Source organism: Babylonia areolata, chromosome 16 (genome assembly GCF_041734735.1).
Source record: "Babylonia areolata isolate BAREFJ2019XMU chromosome 16, ASM4173473v1, whole genome shotgun sequence".
Lineage (NCBI taxonomy): Eukaryota > Metazoa > Mollusca > Gastropoda > Neogastropoda > Buccinidae > Babylonia > Babylonia areolata.
In genome coordinates, this window is record NC_134891.1 from 9,147,468 (window position 1) to 9,169,928 (window position 22,461).

Below are 22,461 nucleotides of genomic sequence, written 5' to 3' on the forward strand. Positions count from 1 at the left end.
GGGTTGTTGTTTTTCTCCCGATTATTTAAAAGACGTGATGTTGGATGCAGTTCTTACATGCTTTCTTTTCTTACAGGGAGTAAAAAGTTGTTTTTCTTAAAAAGACTTCAGGTTGACAGGCAGTAAAGACTTGCATGTTGTTGTTTTCTTTGTTGTTTTCTTTGACATGGAGTACATGGTTTTTTTCTGGTTCTTTAACATAAAAGATTCGATATTGACAGTCAGAATACAAACTTGCACTTCTTTTTTGGTGTTTTTTTTTTCTTACAGGGAATACAAAGTTTTTTGGGTTTTTTTTTTTTTAATTTCAAGACGATATTGACTGGCAGAATACAGACTTACAGGCGTTTATTTGTTGATTGATTTGATTTTTTTTCTTCTCTTTTTGCTGTGTAGATCACCTTGTTCCCACCAGGAAAGCCCACCACACCCAGTGTGGACGAAGAAGTGAAGACCAGGATCGTCATCAATCGTAAGTCATCACCCCCTCCTGTGTTTCTGGGCTACTACAGCTCCAACAATCACTCCCATCTCAGACGGGCGCAATAGCCGAGTGGTTAAAGCGTTGGACTGTCAATCTGAGGGTCCCGGGTTCGAATCACGGTGATGGTGCCTGGTGGGTAAAGGGTGGAGATTTTTCCGATCTCCCAGGTCAACATAAGTGCAGACCTGCCAGTGCCTGAACCCCCTTCGTGTGTATACGCAAGCATAAGATCAAATACGCACGTTGAAGATCCTTTAATCCATGTCAGCGTTCAGTGGGTTATGGAAACAAGAACATACCCAGCATGCACACCCCCGAAAGCGGAGTATGGCTGCCTACATGGTGGGGTAAAAAATTAGTCATACACGTAAAAAGCCCACTCGTGTATATACGAGTGAACGTGGCAGTTGAAGCCCACGAACGCAGAAGAAGAAAAAAAAATCACCACCTCCTGTGTTTCTGGGCTACTACAGCTCCAACAGTCACTCCCATCTACTTGTGGGCGTGTACTGTGCTTGACTTGTTTTCACACACCTCCTGCCATGAAGGCAGCCATACTCTGTTTTCTGGGGTGTGCATGCTGCTTCTGTTCCTGTTTCAATGACCCACTAAAACGCTGACATGCGTTACCGGATCTTTAACAAATAAACGCCTCTCCCCCTGAGGAGAGGAGCCTGAATTTCACACAGAAATCCATTGTGACAAAAAGTAATACAATACAATAATCCAAAGCACCTTGCTCTCAGTAAAATACGGTAATATGTTAGAGGAAAACTATAGTGACAGGATTTTTTTTTTTCACTCTGTGTGTGTGCGTGCAGTGGGAGGAGGCCTGGATGACAAAGAAGAGGAGGAGGAGGAGAGCGAGGATGACAACGACACATCGCTGGAGGTGTCCAATGAAACAGGGGACGGCCATGAGCCGGTGAAGCAACCCAGCTCCGCTGCCATGATGACTCAGCCTGGCATTCTGGCTGGTAAGGGGCAGTGACAGAGATAGGAAGGAACTGTATTTTTTGGTGGGTAAGAGGCAGTGACGGAGATAGGAAGGAACTGTATTTTTTGGTGGGTAAGGGGCAGTGACGGAGATAGGAAGGAACTGTATTTTTTGGTGGGTAAGAGGCAGTGACGGAGATAGGAAGGAACTGTATTTTTTGGTGGGTAAGAGGCAGTGACAGAGATAGGAAGGAACTGTATTTTTTGGTGGGTAAGAGGCAGTGACAGAGATAGGAAGGAACTGTATTTTTTGGTGGGTAAGAGGCAGTGATAGAAATAGAAATGAAAGAATTGTATTTTCTTTGCTTAAGGGGCAGTGACAGAGATAGAAGAAATGAAAGACTTGCATTTTCTGGTGCGTAAAGGGCAGTGACAGAGATAAAAATGAAAGAATTGTGTTTTCTGGTGCGTAAAGGGCAGTGACAGAGATAAAAATGAAAGAATTGTGTTTTCTGGTGCGTAAAGGGCAGTGACAGAGATAAAAATGAAAGAATTGTGTTTTCTGGTGCATAAGGGGCATTGACAGAGATAGAAATGAAAGAATTGTGTTTTCTGGTGCGTAAGGGGCATTGACAGAGACAGAAATGAAAGAATTGTGTTTTCTGGTGCGTAAGGAGCAGTGACAGAGACAGAAATGAAAGAATTGTATTTTCTGGTGCATAATGGGCAGTGACAGAGATAGAAATGGAGGGACTGTATTTTCTGATGGGTCCTTTAAGGGGCAGTGACAGAGATAGAAATGGAGGGACTGTATTTTCTGATGGGTCCTTTAAGGGGCAGTGACAGAGATAGAAATGGAGGGAGTGTATTTTCTGATGGGTCCTTTAAGGGGCAGTGACAGAGATAGAAATGGAGGGACTGTATTTCATGATGTGTAAGGGGCAGTGACAAATGGGATTGAAGGAACTGTATTTTCTAGTGGGTAAGGAGCAGAGGTAAGATTGAAGGAACTGTATTTTCTGCTGAACAAAAGAACTGCATTTTCTGCTAAATAAGGAACTATAATTTCAAATGGATAAGGGGGGCAGAGGTGGGATTGAACTAAGGAACTGAGGGTGGTTTTTTTGACTCACTTGTGTAAACAAAGTGAGTTTATGTTTTAACCCGGTGTTCGGTTGTCTGTGTGTGTGTGTGTGTCGGTGGTAAACTTTAACATTGACATTTTCTCTGCAAATACTTTGTCAGCTGACACCAAATTAGGCATAAAAATAGGAAAAATTCAGTTCTTTCCAGTCATCTTGTTTAAAACAATATTGCGCCTCTGGGATGGGCACAAAAAAATAAAAAATGAAGCCTAATTATTTGCAAACTGCATTTACTGTTATATTTATATTTTTTGTATTCTTGAAACTTGGCACTTTGATCTGATATTCTGACCCAACAACAAGAGCAGTCATTATTTTCATTTTTTGTTCAAACAGGAACTTCTTTTGCTAAGCATGGAAGTTTTATTTATTTATTTTTGCAAACGTTTTGGTGCAGATTGTAAAAAAGGGAAATTACTCTGTAATTAATGCTAGGGGACTTAATTCGCTTTAAACTGATCTTTCTCATCTGAAACATTACATTTTGAAATTATACTCAATACATAAAAAGCTTGGATTTTTTTTTTTTTTTTTGTAAGTGTATCACAAGTGAGTCTTGAAGGCCTTGCCTCTCTTGTTTTAAGTGTATCACACAAGTGAGTCTTGAAGGCCTTGCCTCTCTTGTTTTAAGTGTATCACAAGTGAGTCTTGAAGGCCTTGCCTCTCTTGTTTTAAGTGTATCACAAGTGAGTCTTGAAGGCCTTGCCTCTCTTGTTTTAAGTGTATCACACAAGTGAGTCTTGAAGGCCTTGCCTCTCTTGTTTTAAGTGTATCACAAGTGAGTCTTGAAGGCCTTGCCTCTCTTGTTTAAAGTGTATCACAAGTGAGTCTTGAAGGCCTTGCCTCTCTTGTTTTAAGTGTATCACAAGTGAGTCTTGAAGGCCTTGCCTCTCTCGTTTGTTTTGTTTTGTTTTGGTGGGGACCAGTGTGTGTTGAGTGAGGGCTGTGTGTGTTTCAGCCATCATCGGGGGGTCGGTGGTGCTGCTGCTGTGCGCCATCCTGCTGGCCATGTTCATCATCTACCGCATGAAGAAGAAGGACGAGGGCAGCTACCCACTGGACGAGCCCAAGAAGATGCCCAACTACTCCTATCAGCGTGCCCCAGAGAAAGAGTTCTACGCGTGAGGTGACTACAGACTGACGTGGTGGAATAGGGCTTTTTTCTTTTTTTATATTTTTTTTTATTCCTTTTTTTTTTTTTAAGAAAATGTATTAAGTCGTAATAATGAGCTGGTATACACCTTTGTGAACAAGGGCTGTTTAAAGATAACAGCTGTTGTTTTTTTGTTGTTTTTTTTTACCATCAGTTTTAGCGAAAACATCTTTTTGTGTATGAGTAATAATTGCAGTAGGATAGTTGTTTATACTGGGGTTTTTTGGTTGTTGTTGTTTTTTTTGTTTTTTTGTTTTTCTCAAGGACTAAAGAGGGTGTGGACATCTGCAAAGAATTGATAATGAAGCAACTTCTATTGTTCATAAAATACTTGCAGACTTCACCCCCTCTTCTGAATCGCAGGGGTCCAGCTTTTCTCCCTCTCTCCCCAAAGAATCTTTTTCAGCCTTCTCTCTGGTTCATGTATTCAGATTTTTTTTTTTTTTCTGTTTTTTTTCCTTTTTGAACGGATAATCATATACACAGGAGAAGAAGAAGATGATGATGATGAATAGAATAAAAAAAATAACGAGGTTGAAGTAGTTGAAGACAAGTTTGAGGACTGAACATTTTCGAAGAGAGGGAGAGAAGGCAAGGTGACAGATGGCAGCCTGCCTGCCCACCCCTGTGTGTCCAGGTTTCTTAGCAGCGGTGGAGGGCAGTGTGTGGTGGTGCGCCCCCCCCTCCCCTCCAACGTGTGTGGTGGTTTTGGAGTGCGACTTGTGGTCATTCTTTCATGGGGTGTGCAGACGTTGGCTGGCTGCCCCCCACACACACACGACTGCCACACTGTCGGCTTTCGTCAGTAGTGCCTACCCACCACCGCCTGTGGCACTTGGTGACTTGTTGGTTTCCAGCGTCTGGATGGGGAGAGATGCCAAAAATCGTTTTTGAGATCGTTTCGTTTCAGTGGATCAAAATTTGATGGACCCAGCCCTCCCCGGACCCTTTCCCCCTGATCTTCACCCCTGTATCTGGTTGATTTTGGTGTTTTTTTTTGTTTTGTTTTCCTTTAAAATATATATATATTTTTTTATTATCATTATTTTTTTTAATGAACTACCTCCATATTTGCGTTAATGATTTATTTTTCGTTGATAGTTATGAATGTTGAAGAATTAATTGACCTTGAGGAAGGCACGGTGTTACACCTGTTTGGAGGGAAAATGCCTACTATGTATTCTCTTCCCCCCCCCCCCCCCCCCCCCCTCGTCTGTGGACACAGTGGGGAGAATAGCAACAACAGGTGGTTTTAGATGCTCACAACTTATTCCACACATCTTGCTCGGATCAAAACGAAAAGAAGGGAACCATGAGGAGAAACAGTGGGGGATAACTTTCGTGTATCAAACTGATGATGTATTTCTGTAGCAATTCGCATTTTATAGACCCTTTTTTTTTCTTCTTCTTCTTCTTCTTCCTCCTCCTCTCTCCTTGGGTGCAAATATTTGTGTGTCTTTTTTTTTTTTTCTCATGTTGGTCCACTTGATACAATGCGCCTTACATGTGACCCCACCGGCCCCGTTTTTGTGTCCATAGTGGTTGAATATATTTATATTTATCTCCCATCATCATCATTGTGTCATGAATACAGAACATGCTTTGTGATAATATGTATTGATATATATATGACATGGATAAATTTTATACTTGCTTTTCTCCCCATCCCCGCTCCTTTAATTTGGAAATTATCCCCCAGCTTTATTTTGTATTAAGGGGTAAAAACAACAGCCAAAAAACAACCCCCCCACCCCCCCCCCCCCCAACCCCGAAACAGATGGTTGGTAAACTTTTCATGGCAGGAGCAGAACAGTGATTTAAATGTTGACTGCACGAATGAAAACATTACTGCCTTCTAAGCTTGTGTGTGAAAATGTACGATCACAAGTTTTCAACCACCGAAAAAACTTTAACTTCACATTTCAGAATGGAGAACATCAACTTGTTGAATACCATTTGCAATGTATGAGAGCGATTTTTTGTGGTTTACGTTGAAAGGTATTTAAGATTTTTTTCCTATAGAAGAGAATTGTACAGATTTTTCATTATGTGTGTCTGTGTGATTGTGTGCAACTTACTGGCCGACAGCCAGTCAAATGGGTTCCTTGCACTGTTCATTTGTTTGCCCATTTGTACCCTGTCTGATCATTGTTATCATTTGATGTTCTGTACAGAGGTAGTCTCAGAGACAGAGGTAGTTACCCCCCAAAAAATTAATAAAATAAAATGATGTGATTACAAATGAAACCATGAGAAGAAAAGAGACAGAGGTAGTTACAAAAAAATAAATAAATAATAAAATGATATGATTACAAATGAAACCATGAGAAGAAAAGAGACAGAGGTAATTACAAAATAATAATAATAATAATAAAATGATGTGATTACAAATGAAACCATGAGAAGAAAAGAGACAGAGGTAGTTACAAAAAAATAATAATAATAATAAAATGATGTGATTACAAATGAAACCATGAGAAGAAAAGAGACAGAGGTAATTACAAAATAATAATAATAATAATAAAATGATGTGATTACAAATGAAACCATGAGAAGAAAACAAGGTGAAATGACTTAATCTGTTGGCAGATCAGGTGCGGTTCGTTAGCTTCAACTGTATAACAGTTTAAAGGGGGTGGTCATGGATTTGGGGCTGGGCTATGTAACCTTTGAAATAGGGACACCCAGACAGCAAGGCCGTATTTTCTTCCAAGTGAAAGAAGTGGAGAATGGCTTGACAACAGTTTATGTGACCCCCCCCCCCCAATGCAACTGTCAATATATTACCAAAATCATGTCTATTTTTTTCTCTTGTCAGGGATTTTGTAATTATCATCGAAAATGCTTTTTTTTTTTTCTTTTTTTTTGTGCGCATGAATTAGCCAAAGTTTTACTTAGAAAATGTACTGATGTTCACAAAATGTATCAATCATGTACAGTGATATGGGAAATTTTTAGTTGGTTGCTTTGGTGGAACAAAACAACATAATAACAATGATAAATGGGTCAAGTAGCCGTAGAGATGGATAAATAGCAATCAGTGGTGAAGTGTGTGTGTTGATTCAGGAGGGTTGCAGTGAATGGGGAAGCAAGAAGAGAGACTGAAAACTTCATTCACAGGAAATGTGTGTGTGTGCGTGTTCCTCCTGGTGTGTTTGTTGCGCATGTCGGCATTGGACCTGTAATTCACCTCATTTGTGGGAGTTCCTGTACAGTCAGGCTACCTTTGAAAAAGAAAAAAAAAAATCATTAATCCATAAACATGTTGATTGTGGGGGGGCTCAGGTGGGAGTATACTGTTTCAATTTGTAGTGCAACCTAACTTCATAGAGATCCCCATCTTGATGTGTAAATTGTCATCTCATTATTAGAACATGTTCTAAACTGGCTGTGAATATTTTGGAGTGACACGAGTTTTTTTTGGTTTTTTGTTGTTGTTTTTTTTATACACAGGACTTTTTGACAAGTAGACTTGGCCTTTGAGTAAATGGTAAAGTGGGCTCAACTTTTGAATATCATCTACTTCATCATCAACACTTGTTAAAAACAAAAAAAAGCATTATGTACAATTTCATCTGTGGGAAATGTACCTGATGCAGCATTCGTCCTTGACAAAGCTCTGAAGTTTGTGTCTCCTCCTTTCATAAATTTGTGAACAAGCCATTCAGAAAATTAGATTGAATTTTTACCATTCAGAGGATTGTGAATTTACTGTTCTAAAGATGAGCTTGAAGCCAGCCATTCGGGAGATTGTGAATTAATTACATCACCTATGGAGTGGTCTGTTGTTCCTGTCCACAGCAGACCTCCAGAAAAGGGGAGAGAACTGGGCTTTGCCATGGTTATGCCTCCCATCATGAAAAGCCAGGAAAGGTTGTGTCCATTCAGACAGAAGTGAAGTGCATCATCATCATCATCATCATCATCAACATCATCATCAAGTGGCTTTGTGCATGTAGCACACTTCATCATCAAAAATACAAATTGTTACTGGATTTTTCTTTCTGACCTCAACTTTGTGGATTTGGGTTCAAACTGTCATTGGTGTAGGTTTCCCAGTCAAGAGGTCCAAATTGCTAGCGAAGGAATGACGATTTGGGGGGTGGGGTCTTTACTTTGGGGTCAGCAGTTGGGTGGGTTGGGGGGGGTGGGGGAAGAACCTCTTTTCCCCAGATGGCATCACAGAACTTTCTTTCTTCTGTCCACCAGATCACTTTTAAGTCTGGTGCAGCCCACGTGAACTTTAAAGTTGTTGATAGGTGTAAGGTGTAATTGGAACCTGGTATTTTTGGGGGGGTTTTGTGGGGTTTTTTGTAGATGAACTCTGAACAGTACCTTTTGTTTTTCTTCTTTCCCTCATCTTCTCATCACAAATGGTACTGGAATTTAGCGTTAACACATTAAAGAAAAAAAAAAAAATGTGGATGCTACTCAAAGGCAGCAAGAAAAAATTAAGGGGATGAGAGTCAGTTGGTTGTTCTCTCTCTCTCTCTCTCTCTCTCTCTTTGGGCTGAAATATCAAAGAATAATTTTCTCTGCTTGACTTTGTTCTCCCGATGCCATCTGCTTGACTGTTGGTAAGCTGCATCATTGTGTACCTGCTGTCTGTGTGTGTGTGTGTGTGTGGTAGTGTTCTTTCTACACGTGTGAGTGCAAATGTGTGCACAAGGGAAGGGAAAGGGTTCACATTCTAATCTTGAAACTGTACAAAACAAAATTTGACAATAAAAAAAAATATGTTCATAAAAACAGCTGTCTTGGTTTTTTTACTTTGTCGCTGCGTGATGTTCCTTTCCACAGTGGTCATAGATTATTCTGGCTGCTCAGACGAACAGTGAACTATTTATACAGATAGTGAACTGTAAAAAAACAGCGCCAGTGAACTATTGTCTACAGACAGTGACAGTGAACTATGTACAGACACTACCAATGACCCTGGTTTTCAGACACTGCCAGTGAATGATGTACACAGTGCCAGTGAACTGTGTACACAGACATTGCCAACGAACGATGTAATTGTATACACAACAGACAATGCCATTGAACTATGTATGCAGGCACTGGCAGAGAACTGTAATACAGACAGTGAACTGTGCATACAGACACTGGCAGAGAACTGTAATACAGATAGTGAACTACTACAAACAGTGAACTATGCATGCAGACACTGGCAGAGAACTGTATTGCAAACAGTTAACTATGCATACACACACTGGCAGAGAACTGTAATACATACAGTGAACTATGCATACAGACACTGGCAGAGAACTGTAATACATACAGTGAACTATGCATACAAACACTGGCAGAGAACTGTAATAGACAGTGAACTATGCATACAGACACTGGCAGAGAACTGTAATACATACAGTGAACTATGCATACAAACACTGGCAGAGACTGTAATACAGATAGTGAACTATGCATACAGACACTGGCAGAGAACTGTAATACATCCTGTGAACTGTGCATACAGACACTGGCAGAGAACTGTAATACAGATAGTGAACTATGCTTACAGACACTGGCAGAGAACTGTAATACAGATAGTGAACTATGCTTACAGACACTGGCAGAGAACTGTAATACAGATAGTGAACTATGCATACAGACACTGGCAGAGAACTGTAATACATCCTGTGAACTGTGCATACAGACACTGGCAGAGAACTGTAATACAGACAGTGAACTATGCATACAGACACTGGCAGAGAACTGTAATACAGACAGTGAACTATGCTTACAGACACTGGCAGAGAACTGTAATACAGACAGTGAACTATGCATACAGACACTGGCAGAGAACTGTAATACATCCTGTGAACTGTGCATACAGACACTGGCAGAGAACTGTAATACAGACAGTGAACTGTGCATACAGACACTGGCAGAGAACTATTACAAACAGTGAACTATGCATACAGACACTGGCAGAGAACTGTAATACAGATAGTGAACTATGCATACAGACACTGGCAGAGAACTGTAATACATCCTGTGAACTGTGCATACAGACACTGGCAGAGAACTGTAATACAGTGAACTATGCATACAGACACTGGCAGAGAACTGTAATACATCCTGTGAACTGTGCATACAGACACTGGCAGAGAACTGTAATACAGACAGTGAACTATGCATACAGACACTGGCAGAGACTGTAATACAGATAGTGAACTATGCATACAGACACTGGCAGAGAACTGTAATACATCCTGTGAACTGTGCATACAGACACTGGCAGAGAACTGTAATACAGACAGTGAACTATGCATACAGACACTGGCAGAGAACTGTAATACAGACAGTGAACTATGCATACAGACACTGGCAGAGAACTGTAATACAGACAGTGAACTATGCATACAGACACTGGCAGAGAACTGTAATACAGATAGTGAACTGTGCATACAGACACTGGCAGAGAACTGTAATACAGACAGTGAACTATGCATACAGACACTGGCAGAGAACTGTAATACAGACAGTGAACTATGCATACAGACACTGGCAGAGAACTGTAATACAGACAGTGAACTATGCTAGTTACAGACAGTGCCAGTGAACTATGAAGACAGTCAATGCTGGTTAACCATGTATACAGATACAGTCAGTGAACTGTAAATACAGTGAACTCTGTTTCCAGACAGTGCTAATTGAACAATTTTCAAAGACAGTCAATGCATGTGAGCTATGTGTACAGACACTCGACGGTGAATTATGTCAAGCATGCGCTTATAAATATTTCATGTCACCAGCCTTTACAGACAGTTCCCAATCATAAACCAGTGTGTGGCAGCTGCTGTGGTCTGCCACTGCCAAGCTCCCCCCTTCACTAAACATCTTCACTAAACATCTTCCCCCCCCTTCACTAAACATCTTCCCCCCTTCACTAAACATCTTCACTAAACATCTTCCCCCCTTCACTAAACATCTTCACTAAACATCTTCCTCCCCTTCACTAAACATCTTCACTAAACATCTTCCCCCCTTCACTAAACATCTTCACTCCTTCACTAAACATCTTCCTTCCATACAACTGGCCTCACCACCTTGGTACCTGCTCCGACGCTTGTTCACCAACCTTACCTCGAAACGTTAACCTTGTTGTCTGAACCAGATCTCTCTGCTCAGTGCTCTTCAGGCCATCACTGGCATGAACATTAATCCGACAATTCTTCAACTGTAGACTTAACGCTGAGCACCCTTCCCTCTCCTAGGTTTATATATATATATATATTGCACACCATAATCACACACACACAAATACACAGATAAATGGGGCAAGTTGCAAAAAAAAGGCAACTGCTACATCCATTCCCCCACAGACACAGCTTACATACGCTCACTTACAAGAACACACACACCTTCAAACACATGCGCTCCCACACACAGAGATCAAACAAAACATCAAAGAAAGCCATCCATTTTAAACAGACACACACACGCAAAACTCCAGCATGCACATACACACACTCTCCTGCATATAACAGAAAAAGACTTGTAGCCATGGTGAAGTTGTTAAACCAGCGGACCAACGACTGGGAGGAGTCTAGTTCAAGTCTCTGCAGAGGTTGGGGGGGGGTATTTCCCTGTGAATGGCTCCTACCTGGAACCGAGTGTGCTGTGGACTCAGATGGGAAGACCGGGACCCCATCGTTGAGGGTAATTGACTTAACTCACTCAGTACGGCCAGTCCTCTCTTCTCCTCTACACAGACCCCTCGGATGTCCAGTGGGTGTCTGAATGACCCAACCTTTAGCTTCTGTCGTCAGAATTGTGGTATTCTTTGTCAACATTCACCTCTTCAGTATAAGAGCCTTCCGCTTGCAATATTTTGATGGTGGTAATTGGGGTGAAACGCTGTTAACGTTGTCTCTTTCGCCGTTCGTATGGAGAGAGTTAATGGATGCATCACTGGGAGAGTTGTTCATTTCCAGACCCAACTCAGCAAGTGTCTGCCAAATCATGGCATCCCCATAGACAACGGTTCCTCTTTATTCATGACCACAACAACAATTCTGTGAAGAATAGCCAGGCTATTTGTATTGTATGGTATTGTATTGTATTTCTCTTTTTATCACAACAGATTTCTCTGTGTGAAATTCGGGCTGCTCTCCTCAGGGACAGCACATTGCTATACTACAGCGCCACCCATTTTTTAGTTGTTTTTTTTTTTTTCCTGCGTGCAGTTTTATTTGTTTTTCCTATCGAAGTGGATTTTTCTACAAAATGTTGCCAGGAACAACCCTTTTGTTGCCGTAGGTTCTTTTACGTGCGCTAAGTGCATGCTGGACCTTGGTTTATCATCTCTTGCAGTTGCATACTTCAAAAAACTTACTTTTCTTTCTACAGGTTATTTTCTGATCATTCACATCCCCTTCAGATCATTAAAAGTAACTAAGACGAAAACAAAAGCTTCCCCATCACAACCTTTCTTTTTAAAAAATTTTTAAAAATAAATTTCTTTTCTTCTTCTTCTTCTGCGTTCGTGGGCTGCAACTCCCACATTCACTCGTATGCACACGAGTGGGCTTTTTACGTGTTTGACCATTTTTACCCCGCCATGTAGGCAGCCATACTCCGTTTTCGGGGGTGTGCATGCTGGGTATGTTCTTGTTTCCATAACCCACCGAGACATGGATTACAGGATCTTTAACGTGCGTATTTGATCTTCTGCTTGCATATACACACAAAGGGGGTTCAGGCACTAGCAGGTCTGCACATATGTTGTCCTGGGAGATCGGAAAAATCTCCACCCTTCACCCACCAGACGCCGTCACCGTGATTCGAACCCGGGACCCTCAGATTGACAGTCCAACGCTTTAACCACTCGGCTATTGCGCCCGTCTAAATTTCTTTTCAAACCCATTAATTCCACAGTAGCCTTAATCACTGCTTTTTGTCCTGACAAACAAAAACCAACCCCAACTTCCCTTTCCAAACCAGCAGCAACTTGGGGCAGAAAAGTTAAAGAGGTGAACGTCACTGACGTCGCTGGAGTGGGGGGGAACATGGAAAATCAACAACAACAACAACAACAAAAACAACAGTGTCCATTGAAAATCAACAACTAACAACAACACACTGCTACTGTGCTAGGAACAGAGGTGGTGGTGTGAGGTAGTCTGACATGCATGCAGGGGGAGATCAAGTGTCAGATACATGCTCTTTTTTTTTTTTCTTTTTTTTTTTAAAGACAATGAATGAACAAAAACATTTAAGTGAGTTTATTTCTCTTCATAAAAAGAGGAAGGGGGGGGAGAAAAAAAAAGAAAGAAAAAAAAACATGCAAAACAAACTTGTGGAAATCCGGCTTCTCATTCTACTTTTCATCTTGGTTAACACACAGACACAGACACAAACACACACACACACAAAACACACACACACACAGACACAAAACACACACAACACACACACACAAAACAAATACACACACACAAAACACATACACACACACAAAACACATACACACACACACAAAACACACACACACAAACACAAACACACACACACAAACACACACATACACAACACACACACACACAAAACACACACACACTGCATGTAGGCACGGACACAAAGCCAGCACATCAAAGTAAATCACTCTTGTACAGATACACATTCAAGACACAGTGCAGTACACCTGTGTGCACATAACACAGTCACACTGTCGATACTACAACCATTTTTTTGTATTACATTGTAATGATGTCGATAGTACAACCATTTCTGTTGTATTACATTGTAATGATGTCAATAGTACAACCATTTTGTCATATTACATTCTAATGATGTCAATAGTATAACCGTTTTGCTGTCTTACATTCTAATGATGTCAATGTTAAAACCATTTTGTCATATTACATTCTAATGATGTCAACAGTACAACCATTTTGTTGTATTACATTCTAATGATGTCAATATTATAACCATTTTGTTGGTAATGCACATTTTGTTGTATTACATTCTAATGATGTCAATATTACAACCATTTTGTTGTATTACATTCTAATGATGTCAATGTTACAACCATTTTGTCATATTACATCTAATGATGTCAATATTATAACCATTTTGTCATAGTGCATTCTAGCATCTCAATGTTAAATCATTTTGTCATATCACATTCTAGTACTGTGAACATTACAGCCATCTTATCATATTACATTCTAGTATTGTCAATATTACAACCATCTTATCATAATCACATTCTAGTATTGTCAGTATTACAAATATTTTGTTGTATTACATCTTTTTGTGTTGTGTTGTAGAGATGAAACGGGGGTGCAAGTGCAGGGGGAAAAGATCTTAGAAGTGATCACACACAGTATGACAAGTTATCTTCTAAACACATCAAAAGAACATAACAGCCCATCATCACTAAGACATACTAAACTGATGTACGCTTTAAACTCGCCGCTTCTGTCTAGCAGTCAACAAAAAAGACCCGATCCAAACCCCAAATGTACTGTATTTCATGGATTACAGGGTGCTACTTATCCCCCTTTACTTTGATCCATGCCCTTGTTGAAGCTGAGCAGTTTGATCAGAAACGGTGGACGTACTACCTCAAGGTTTTTTTGGTGTTTTTTTTTCAACATTTTTTATTCAGACAAAGGTTTACAGATACAGAATTTATATGTTTTGTGCATTAGAAAGTATAGGGTAAGCATATAATTAAGTTCTAAGTACTGACAAATCTATAACGGCAAAACAATATATGTTCAATGTCAAAGTTCCAAGGTAGCATTGAAAAGCTTAATCTTGTATCAAACAGTTATAAAGTGCCCATTTTTCCACAAACTTGTTATATTCCATAGTTATGTTAAAGGCATACTTGTCTACTTCATATGCCTGTTTGAGGTCTTTTTTGAACATTTGTAATGTTGGTTTTACTTTGTTGATTCTACATTTGTATACATAGAATTTAGCTATCAAGATATATGAGAAACATTCATCAGTTTTCATTTTGTTATGTCCAAAAAGCACCAGTGTGTCGTTCAGGTTAAGTCTATCACAATGTAAACACTTTTCTTTTAAATATCTCACAAACTCCTTCCAAAAATGTTGTACATGGTTACATTCCCATAAATAATGCAGAATTGTATCTCTTTCTTCCTTACAAATATTACACATATTATGTGGGAGTATTCCCATCTTCATCAAAACCGAATTTGTCACAAGAATATGATAATTAATTTTCATCTGGAACCATTTCAACCTTATTTCATGGATTTTTTTTTTTTGTATTGAAAAAAAATGTTTTTCCAATCAAGCTTGTTTTCAAAAATCAAGTCCCAATTTTTAGAGGCATTTGGCTTTTCTGGTTCGAGGGTATTTTTGTCTTTCAAGTTAAAATTCTAACTTCAGATTCAACGATTATCCTCGCTCTTTGTCTCAAGCACTGAGATAACTCGGACAACATTCCACCAGCACTGATGGACGGACAAGTAACAAGGGGAACTTGACGAAGATTTATGTCAGCCGAGTCAGAGTGAGACACTGATGGGCGCAATAGCCGAGTGGTTAAAGCGTTGGACTGTCAATCTGAAGGTCCCGGGTTCGAATCACGGTGACGGCGCCTGGTGGGTAAAGGGTGGAGATTTTTACCATCTCCCAGGTCAACATATGTGCAGACCTGCTAGTGCCTCAACCCCCTTCGTGTGTATATGCAAGCATAAGATCAAATACGCACGTTATAGGTCCTGTAATCCATGTCAGCGTTCGGTGGGTTATGGAAACAAGAACATACCCAGCATGCACACCCCCGAAAACGGAGTATGGCTGCCTACATGGCGGGGTAAAAACGGTCATACACGTAAAAGCCCACTCGTGTGCATACGAGTGAACGCAGAAGAAGAGAAGAGTGAGACACTGACCAAACGGTTCAGTGTAACTGAACTGCAGTGAGCATGATGGACACTGACGTCAGTTTTATACAGACGACCACTGGAGGAAAGACCAACAGTGAAAGTGATGACAACGCTGTTTAAGGGGACTGGGTGGGGGTTGGGAGTATTTCTGAATAATTACTTCTGTATTGTGCAGATCTGGCATCCCCCCCCCACCCCCTACTCTCTCTCCCGTTTGTTTCATTTTTATTTCAGTATTAAGACAAGCACACCAGTCTAAGCAGACCCTTGCCACAAACTGTTCAACAGTACACGATCCACCCCCCACCCCTGTGAGCGCGCGCTAACAACCTGACAAAGGACAACAATGACAAGTCACATTGACGAAAACAGCAACACCACTGGTGGTTCAAGTCAGCAAAAGACAGCAGGGTGCTGTCACCCCTGATCTCCTCCGCAGCACATGACACGACCTTGACCTCACGAGGGCGGGAGGTCAGGTGAAGGACTTGCACAGGGTGATGACGTGATCCACTCCGCACACCACCGTGTGGGTCTCTGCTGGCACCGACACCTGGAAAAACAGGCAACACAGACATCGTTACTCATCATTCTGTTGTAGGCAGGAGCAACACGCAACCACACCCACCACAAATATGCCCACCCACCCATTTTCACAGACCAGACCACACCCACCACAAATACGACCACCCACCCATTTTCACAGACCAGACCACACCCACCACAAATACGACCACCCACCCATTCTCACAGACCAGACCACACCCACCATAAATACGACCACCCACCCATTTTCACAGACCACACACCCACCACAAATATGACCACCCACCCATTCTCACAGACCACACCCACCACAAATACGATCACCTGCCCTTTCTCAAAGACCACACCCACCACAAATACAGCCACCTGCCCTTTCTCAAAGACCACACCCACCACAGATATGACCACCCGCCCTTTCTCACAGACCACATCCACCACAAGTACAACCACCCGCCCTTTCTCACAGACCACACCCACCACAAATACGACCACCCACCCATTCTCATAGACCACACACCCACCACAAATACGACCACCCACCCATTCTCACAGACCACACCCACCACAATATGACCACCCACCCATTCTCACAGACCACACCCACCACAATACGACCACCCACCCATTCTCACAGACCAGACCACACCCACCACAAATACGACCACCCACCCATTTTCACAGACCACATCCATCACACATATGACCACCCACCCATGTGTAGTGATGGCCTAGAGGTAATGTGTCCACCTAGGAAGCTAGAGAATCTGAGCACACTGGTTCGAATCACGGCTCAGCTGCCGATATTTTCTCCTCCTCCACTAGACCTTGAGTGGTGGATTGGACGCAATCATTCGGATGAGACGATAAACCGAGGACCCGTGTGCAGCATGAACTTAGCACACATAAAAGAACCCACGGCAACAAAAGGGTTGTTCCTGGCAAAATTCTGTAGAAAAACCCACTTCGATAGGAAAAACAAATAAAACTGCACACACGAAAAAATACCAAAAAAAATGGGTGGTGCTGCAGTATAGTGACATGCTCTCCTTGGGAGAGCAGCCCGAACTTCACTGAGAGAAATCTGTTGTGATAATAAGAAATACAAACAAATACAGATTCTCACTGACCACACCCACCACAAATATGACCACCCACCCATTCTCACAGACCACACCCACTACAGGCAAGCCTACCCCCCAATTTGCTTTTCAGGAACAACACACATTAGAATCAGGGACAGGGTATTATTTTATGGAACATCTCAGCTAACATACAACAGAAGCAAATGTTGGTTTTGCCAAAGTTATTTCACCGAAATTGAGTGGACTTTCACAAAATGGCTTCAGTACTGTTTGAACAATTCCCACTTTTCACGAAGCGGCCTCAGTAATATTCGGCAGCATTTCCGTAAGTCTTTGGCAATGGTCGGAAAGTCATATATGGGTACACTTGTACCCCCACTAGATACTTCGGCAAAAATATGTTGGTCAGATTTTTTTTTCTTCTGGGACATGCATCAAATATCCCTATTTTCAGGACATCCTGTCCATTTTTTTATCAATTTTCCAGGACAAATACAGGCCTTCAATAATGGTAGGCATGCCTGCCACTGCAAGTACAACCACCCGCCCATTCTCACAGACCACACCTACCCACTCTCACAAGGAAAAAGAGCACACCCACATCCACGCCCGCTCTCCCCCCGCCTCCCCCACACACACACGCCCTCCACATAAGCACGACTGCTGCCAGTTTCCACAGACCCACTGCCCCCACACCAGCACCACCACCACCACACCTTCAAGGGAAAGAACTGGTTGTCTTTGAAGCCCAGCCCCAGGCAGCCCTGCCGGTTGTGGCCCCACGTGTACACGTCGCCCGAACCTGTCGACACAAGGCAAAACATCACACACAATAATACAAGTCCTGCTCACACGCTATCAAGTATTCACAATCACACGTGTACACGTCGCCCGAACCTGTCGACACAAGGCAAAACATCACACACAATAGTACATGTCCTTCTCACACGCTATCAAGTATTCACAATCACACGTGTACACGTCGCCCGAACCTGTCAACACAAGGCAAAACATCACACACAATAGTACAAGTCCTGCTCACACACAATCGAGTATTCACAATCACATGTGTACACGTCGCCCGAACCTGTCGACACAAGGCAAAACATCACACACAATAGTACAAGTCCTGCTCACACACAATCGAGTATTCAAAATCACACGTGTACACGTCGCCCGAACCTGTCGACACAAGGCAAAACATCACACACAATAATACAAGTCCTGCTCGCACACAATCGAGTATTCACAATCACACGTGTACACGTCGCCCGAACCTGTCGACACAAGGCAAAACATCACACACAATAATACAAGTCCTGCTCACACGCTATCAAGTATTCACAATCACACGTGTACACGTCGCCCGAACCTGTCAACACAAGGCAAAACATCACACACAATAGTACAAGTCCTGCTCACACGCTATCAAGTATTCACAATCACACGTGTACACGTCGCCCGAACCTGTCAACACAAGGCAGAACATCACACACAATAATACAAGTCCTGCTCACACACAATCAAGTATTCAAAATCACACGTGAACGCGCCTGCATAACGTTATCGTTTGTTGCTTACGGTCCAGCTGACTAAGGGAGGCAAGGCAAGAAGTTTACTGCATTAGCCCCCTTGGGGAAGCGAGGGGTGGGGGGGGTGTAGAAACAACATACATCAATATCTTTGACACACATCATACATATATAAACAAAAACAGTGATGTCAAAAAGTAAACAAACACAAAAAAACCCACACAAGCAAACAACTCATTTTTTCCCTTTACAATAGACAAAAGGTTTCCCTTTCAATATGTAAAGTTTTATTAAAAAGAACCATGTATAGTTGTGATGACGGCTTGAAATTTTGATTTCAACAATGTCAGTTGAAAATCTGTAAATATTATAAGTCAATGAATACATGATAAACCACACACACACACACATGATTGTAAACACACACACACAAACACACACACACATTCTGGAGAAAAAAAAAAAGAAAAAAAAAGGTAAGGCACAAGTACAGTCACATTCATGGCCAATAAACCTCGGACAATTCAATTTTTTCATCAGAGGATAAAAAAAATACAACCACAAAAAAAAAAAAAAAAAAACAAAACCACACACACACAAAACCCACCTAAACATAACAATACATTATAAAACAAAATCATGCACAACACCACACATGATCCAAGAACATCACAGATAGCAACAAGCATACAAGACCAAAAAACCAGCACCTCACATACATTACAAAACCAAACCATATATAACACCACACATGATAAAACAACATCATTTATAACAACAGGTACAAAAGATCAAATACTAACACCTCACACCACCTTGCTAAAAAAAAACAAAAAAAAAAAAAACAACAACAACAACATCAAAACAACAGCACAACACAGTAAGAGTGTCCAATTATCAAGTTCAGAAGAAAAAAGAAGAAAAAAAACATTCAAAAACTTTCTAGAAAAAGATATAGGTAAATGGACCAGCAAGGCAAAATAAATCAGAAAGGAAATAGGACAGAAATGTGCACATAAGTCCACGTGTTTTGTGCATGCATGCATGCATGCACACACACTGTGTGTGTGTGTGTGGGTGGGTGTGTGTGTTGAGGTGCATGTCCACGAGTTCACGCATGTGCATGTGTGTGCATACGTGTGTAAAACGTATGAGCACACACAGGTGTAAGAGAGAAAATGGACAGATGGGAGACACAGAGAGAGAGAGAGAGAGAGAGAGAGGAAGAAAGAAAAAGATGATACAAAACAGAAAATAGACACACACACACACTGTGTGGACAGGCAACAAAAGCCATGCCCACAGCTCCCCCCCCCCCAAGCCCCCAGCCCTGCCACCACACCCCCACCCACCCCACAACCCCCCCTGCCCCTCACCCCTATACCACCACCACCACCACCACCTACAACTGACTGGTCAAGGCAGCGAAGTGACCCAGGGTGCAGTCAATGTCCACCCCCATGCCCCCCCCCCCAACACACACACCCCCCCCCCACCCCCTACTGACTGGTCAAGGCAACAAAGTGACCAAAGCTGCAGTCAACGTCCACCACCCCCTCCCCCACCCCCCACCACACACACCTCAACCCTACCGACTGGTCAAGGCAACAAAGTGACCAAAGCTGTGCAGTCAACGTCCACCACCCACTCCCCCCCCCCACCCCCACCACACACACACACCTTAACCCTACCGACTGGTCAAGGCAACAAAGTGACCAAGTCCACAGTCAACATCCACCCCACTCACCCCCAACCCTCCACACACACACCACCCCACCCCCATCCCCCTACTGACTGGTCAAGGCAGCAAAGTGACCAAGTCCACAGTCAACATCCACCCCACTACACCCACCCCCAACCCTCCACACACACACCACCCCCAACCCCTACTGACTGGTCAAGGCAACAAACTGACCAAGTCCGCAGTTAACATCCACCCCACTCCACCCCACCCGCAACCCTCCACACACACACCACACCACCCCCATCCCCCTACTGACTGGTCAAGGCAGCAAAGTGACCAAGTCCGCAGTCAACGTCCACCTCCCCCCCCACACCCCCCTCCTACTAACTGGTCAAGGCAACAAAGTGACCAAGTCTGCAGTCAACATCCACCTCCCCCCCCACACCCCCCTCCTACTAACTGGTCAAGGCAACAAACTGACCAAGTCCGCAGTCAACACCCACTCCACCCCCCACCCAACCCCACCCCCACACCCCACCCTCTACTGACTGGTCAAGGCAGCAAAGTGACCAAGTCCACAGTCAACATCCACCCCACTCCACTCCATCCACCCCCAACCCTCCACACACACACACCACCCCCATCCCCCTACTGACTGGTCAAGGCAGCAAAGTGACCAAGTCCACAGTCAACATCCACCCCACTCCACTCCATCCACCCCCAACCCTCCACACACACACACCACCCCCATCCCCCTACTGACTGGTCAAGGCAGCAAAGTGACCAAGTCCACAGTCAACATCCACCCCACTCCACTCCATCCACCCCCAACCCTCCACACACACACACCACCCCCATCCCCCTACTGACTGGTCAAGGCAGCAAACTGACCAAGTCCGCAGTCAACGTCCACCTCCCCCCCCCATCCCCCTCCTACTAACTGGTCAAGGCAACAAAGTGACCAAAGCTGCGCAGTCAACGTCCACCTCCCCCCCACCCAACCCCACCCCCACACCCCACCCTCTACCGACTGGTCAAGGCAACAAAGTGACCAAGTCCGCAGTCAACATCCACCCCACTCCACCCACCCCCAACCCTCCACACACACACCACCCCACCCCCATCCCCCTACTGACTGGTCAAGGCAGCAAAGTGACCAAGTCCACAGTCAACATCCACCCCACTCCACCCCACCCGCAACCCTCCACACACACACACACCACCCCCATCCCCCTACTGACTGGTCAAGGCAGCAAAGTGACCAAGTCCGCAGTCAACGTCCACCTCCCCCCCCACACCCCCCTCCTACTAACTGGTCAAGGCAACAAAGTGACCAAAGCTGCGCAGTCAACGTCCACCTCCCCCCCACCCAACCCTACCCCCACACCCCACCCTCTACTGACTGGTCAAGGCAACAAAGTAACCAACTCCACAGTCAACGTCCACCCTACCCCCCACCCCCAACTGACTGGTCAAGGCAGCAAAGTGACCAAGTCCACAGTCAACACCCACTCCATCCCCCACCCAACTCCAACCCTGTCCCCTACTGACTGGTCAAGGCAGCAAAGTGACCAAGTCCGCAGTCAACGTCCACCTCCCCCCCACCCAACCCCACCCCCACACCCCACCCTCTACTGACTGGTCAAGGCAGCAAAGTGACCAAGTCCACAGTCAACATCCACCCCACTCCACCCCACCCCCAACCCTCCACACACACACCACACCACCCCCATCCCCCTACTGACTGGTCAAGGCAGCAAAGTGACCAAGTCCGCAGTCAACGTCCACCTCCCCCCCCCCCACACCCCCCTTCTACTGACTGGTCAAGGCAACAAACTGACCAAGTCCGCAGTCAACGTCCACCTCCCCCCCCCCACACACCCCTCCTACTGACTGGTCAAGGCAGCAAAGTGACCAAGTCCACAGTCAACATCCACCCCACTCCACCCCACCCCCAACCCTCCACACACACACCACACCACCCCCATCCCCCTACTGACTGGTCAAGGCAGCAAAGTGA

The 22,461-nt window shown here is 43.5% G+C and overlaps 2 protein-coding genes across 4 annotated transcripts in view; one reads left to right on the forward strand and one right to left on the reverse strand.

The window, feature by feature from the left end:
- Nucleotides 1-8,471, forward strand: part of LOC143291119 (uncharacterized) — an 80,890-nt gene extending 72,419 nt beyond the window's left edge. Inside the window, exons 8-10 of the mRNA XM_076600749.1 lie at nt 397-472; nt 1,306-1,461; nt 3,524-8,471. Coding sequence (XP_076456864.1) covers nt 397-472; nt 1,306-1,461; nt 3,524-3,690 — 399 coding nt within the window. The 3' untranslated portion in view covers nt 3,691-8,471. The remainder of the gene's footprint in view (nt 1-396; nt 473-1,305; nt 1,462-3,523) is intronic.
- A 4,773-nt stretch (nt 8,472-13,244) lies between these two features.
- Nucleotides 13,245-22,461, reverse strand: part of LOC143291120 (RCC1-like G exchanging factor-like protein) — an 85,569-nt gene continuing 76,352 nt past the window's right edge. For all 3 annotated transcript variants that reach the window (XM_076600752.1, XM_076600751.1, XM_076600750.1), the window contains exons 12-13: nt 17,942-18,027; nt 13,245-16,150 (exon numbers count right to left, since the gene is read on the reverse strand). In XM_076600752.1, the coding sequence (XP_076456867.1) occupies nt 16,073-16,150; nt 17,942-18,027 (164 nt within the window). In that variant the 3' untranslated portion in view covers nt 13,245-16,072. The remainder of the gene's footprint in view (nt 16,151-17,941; nt 18,028-22,461) is intronic.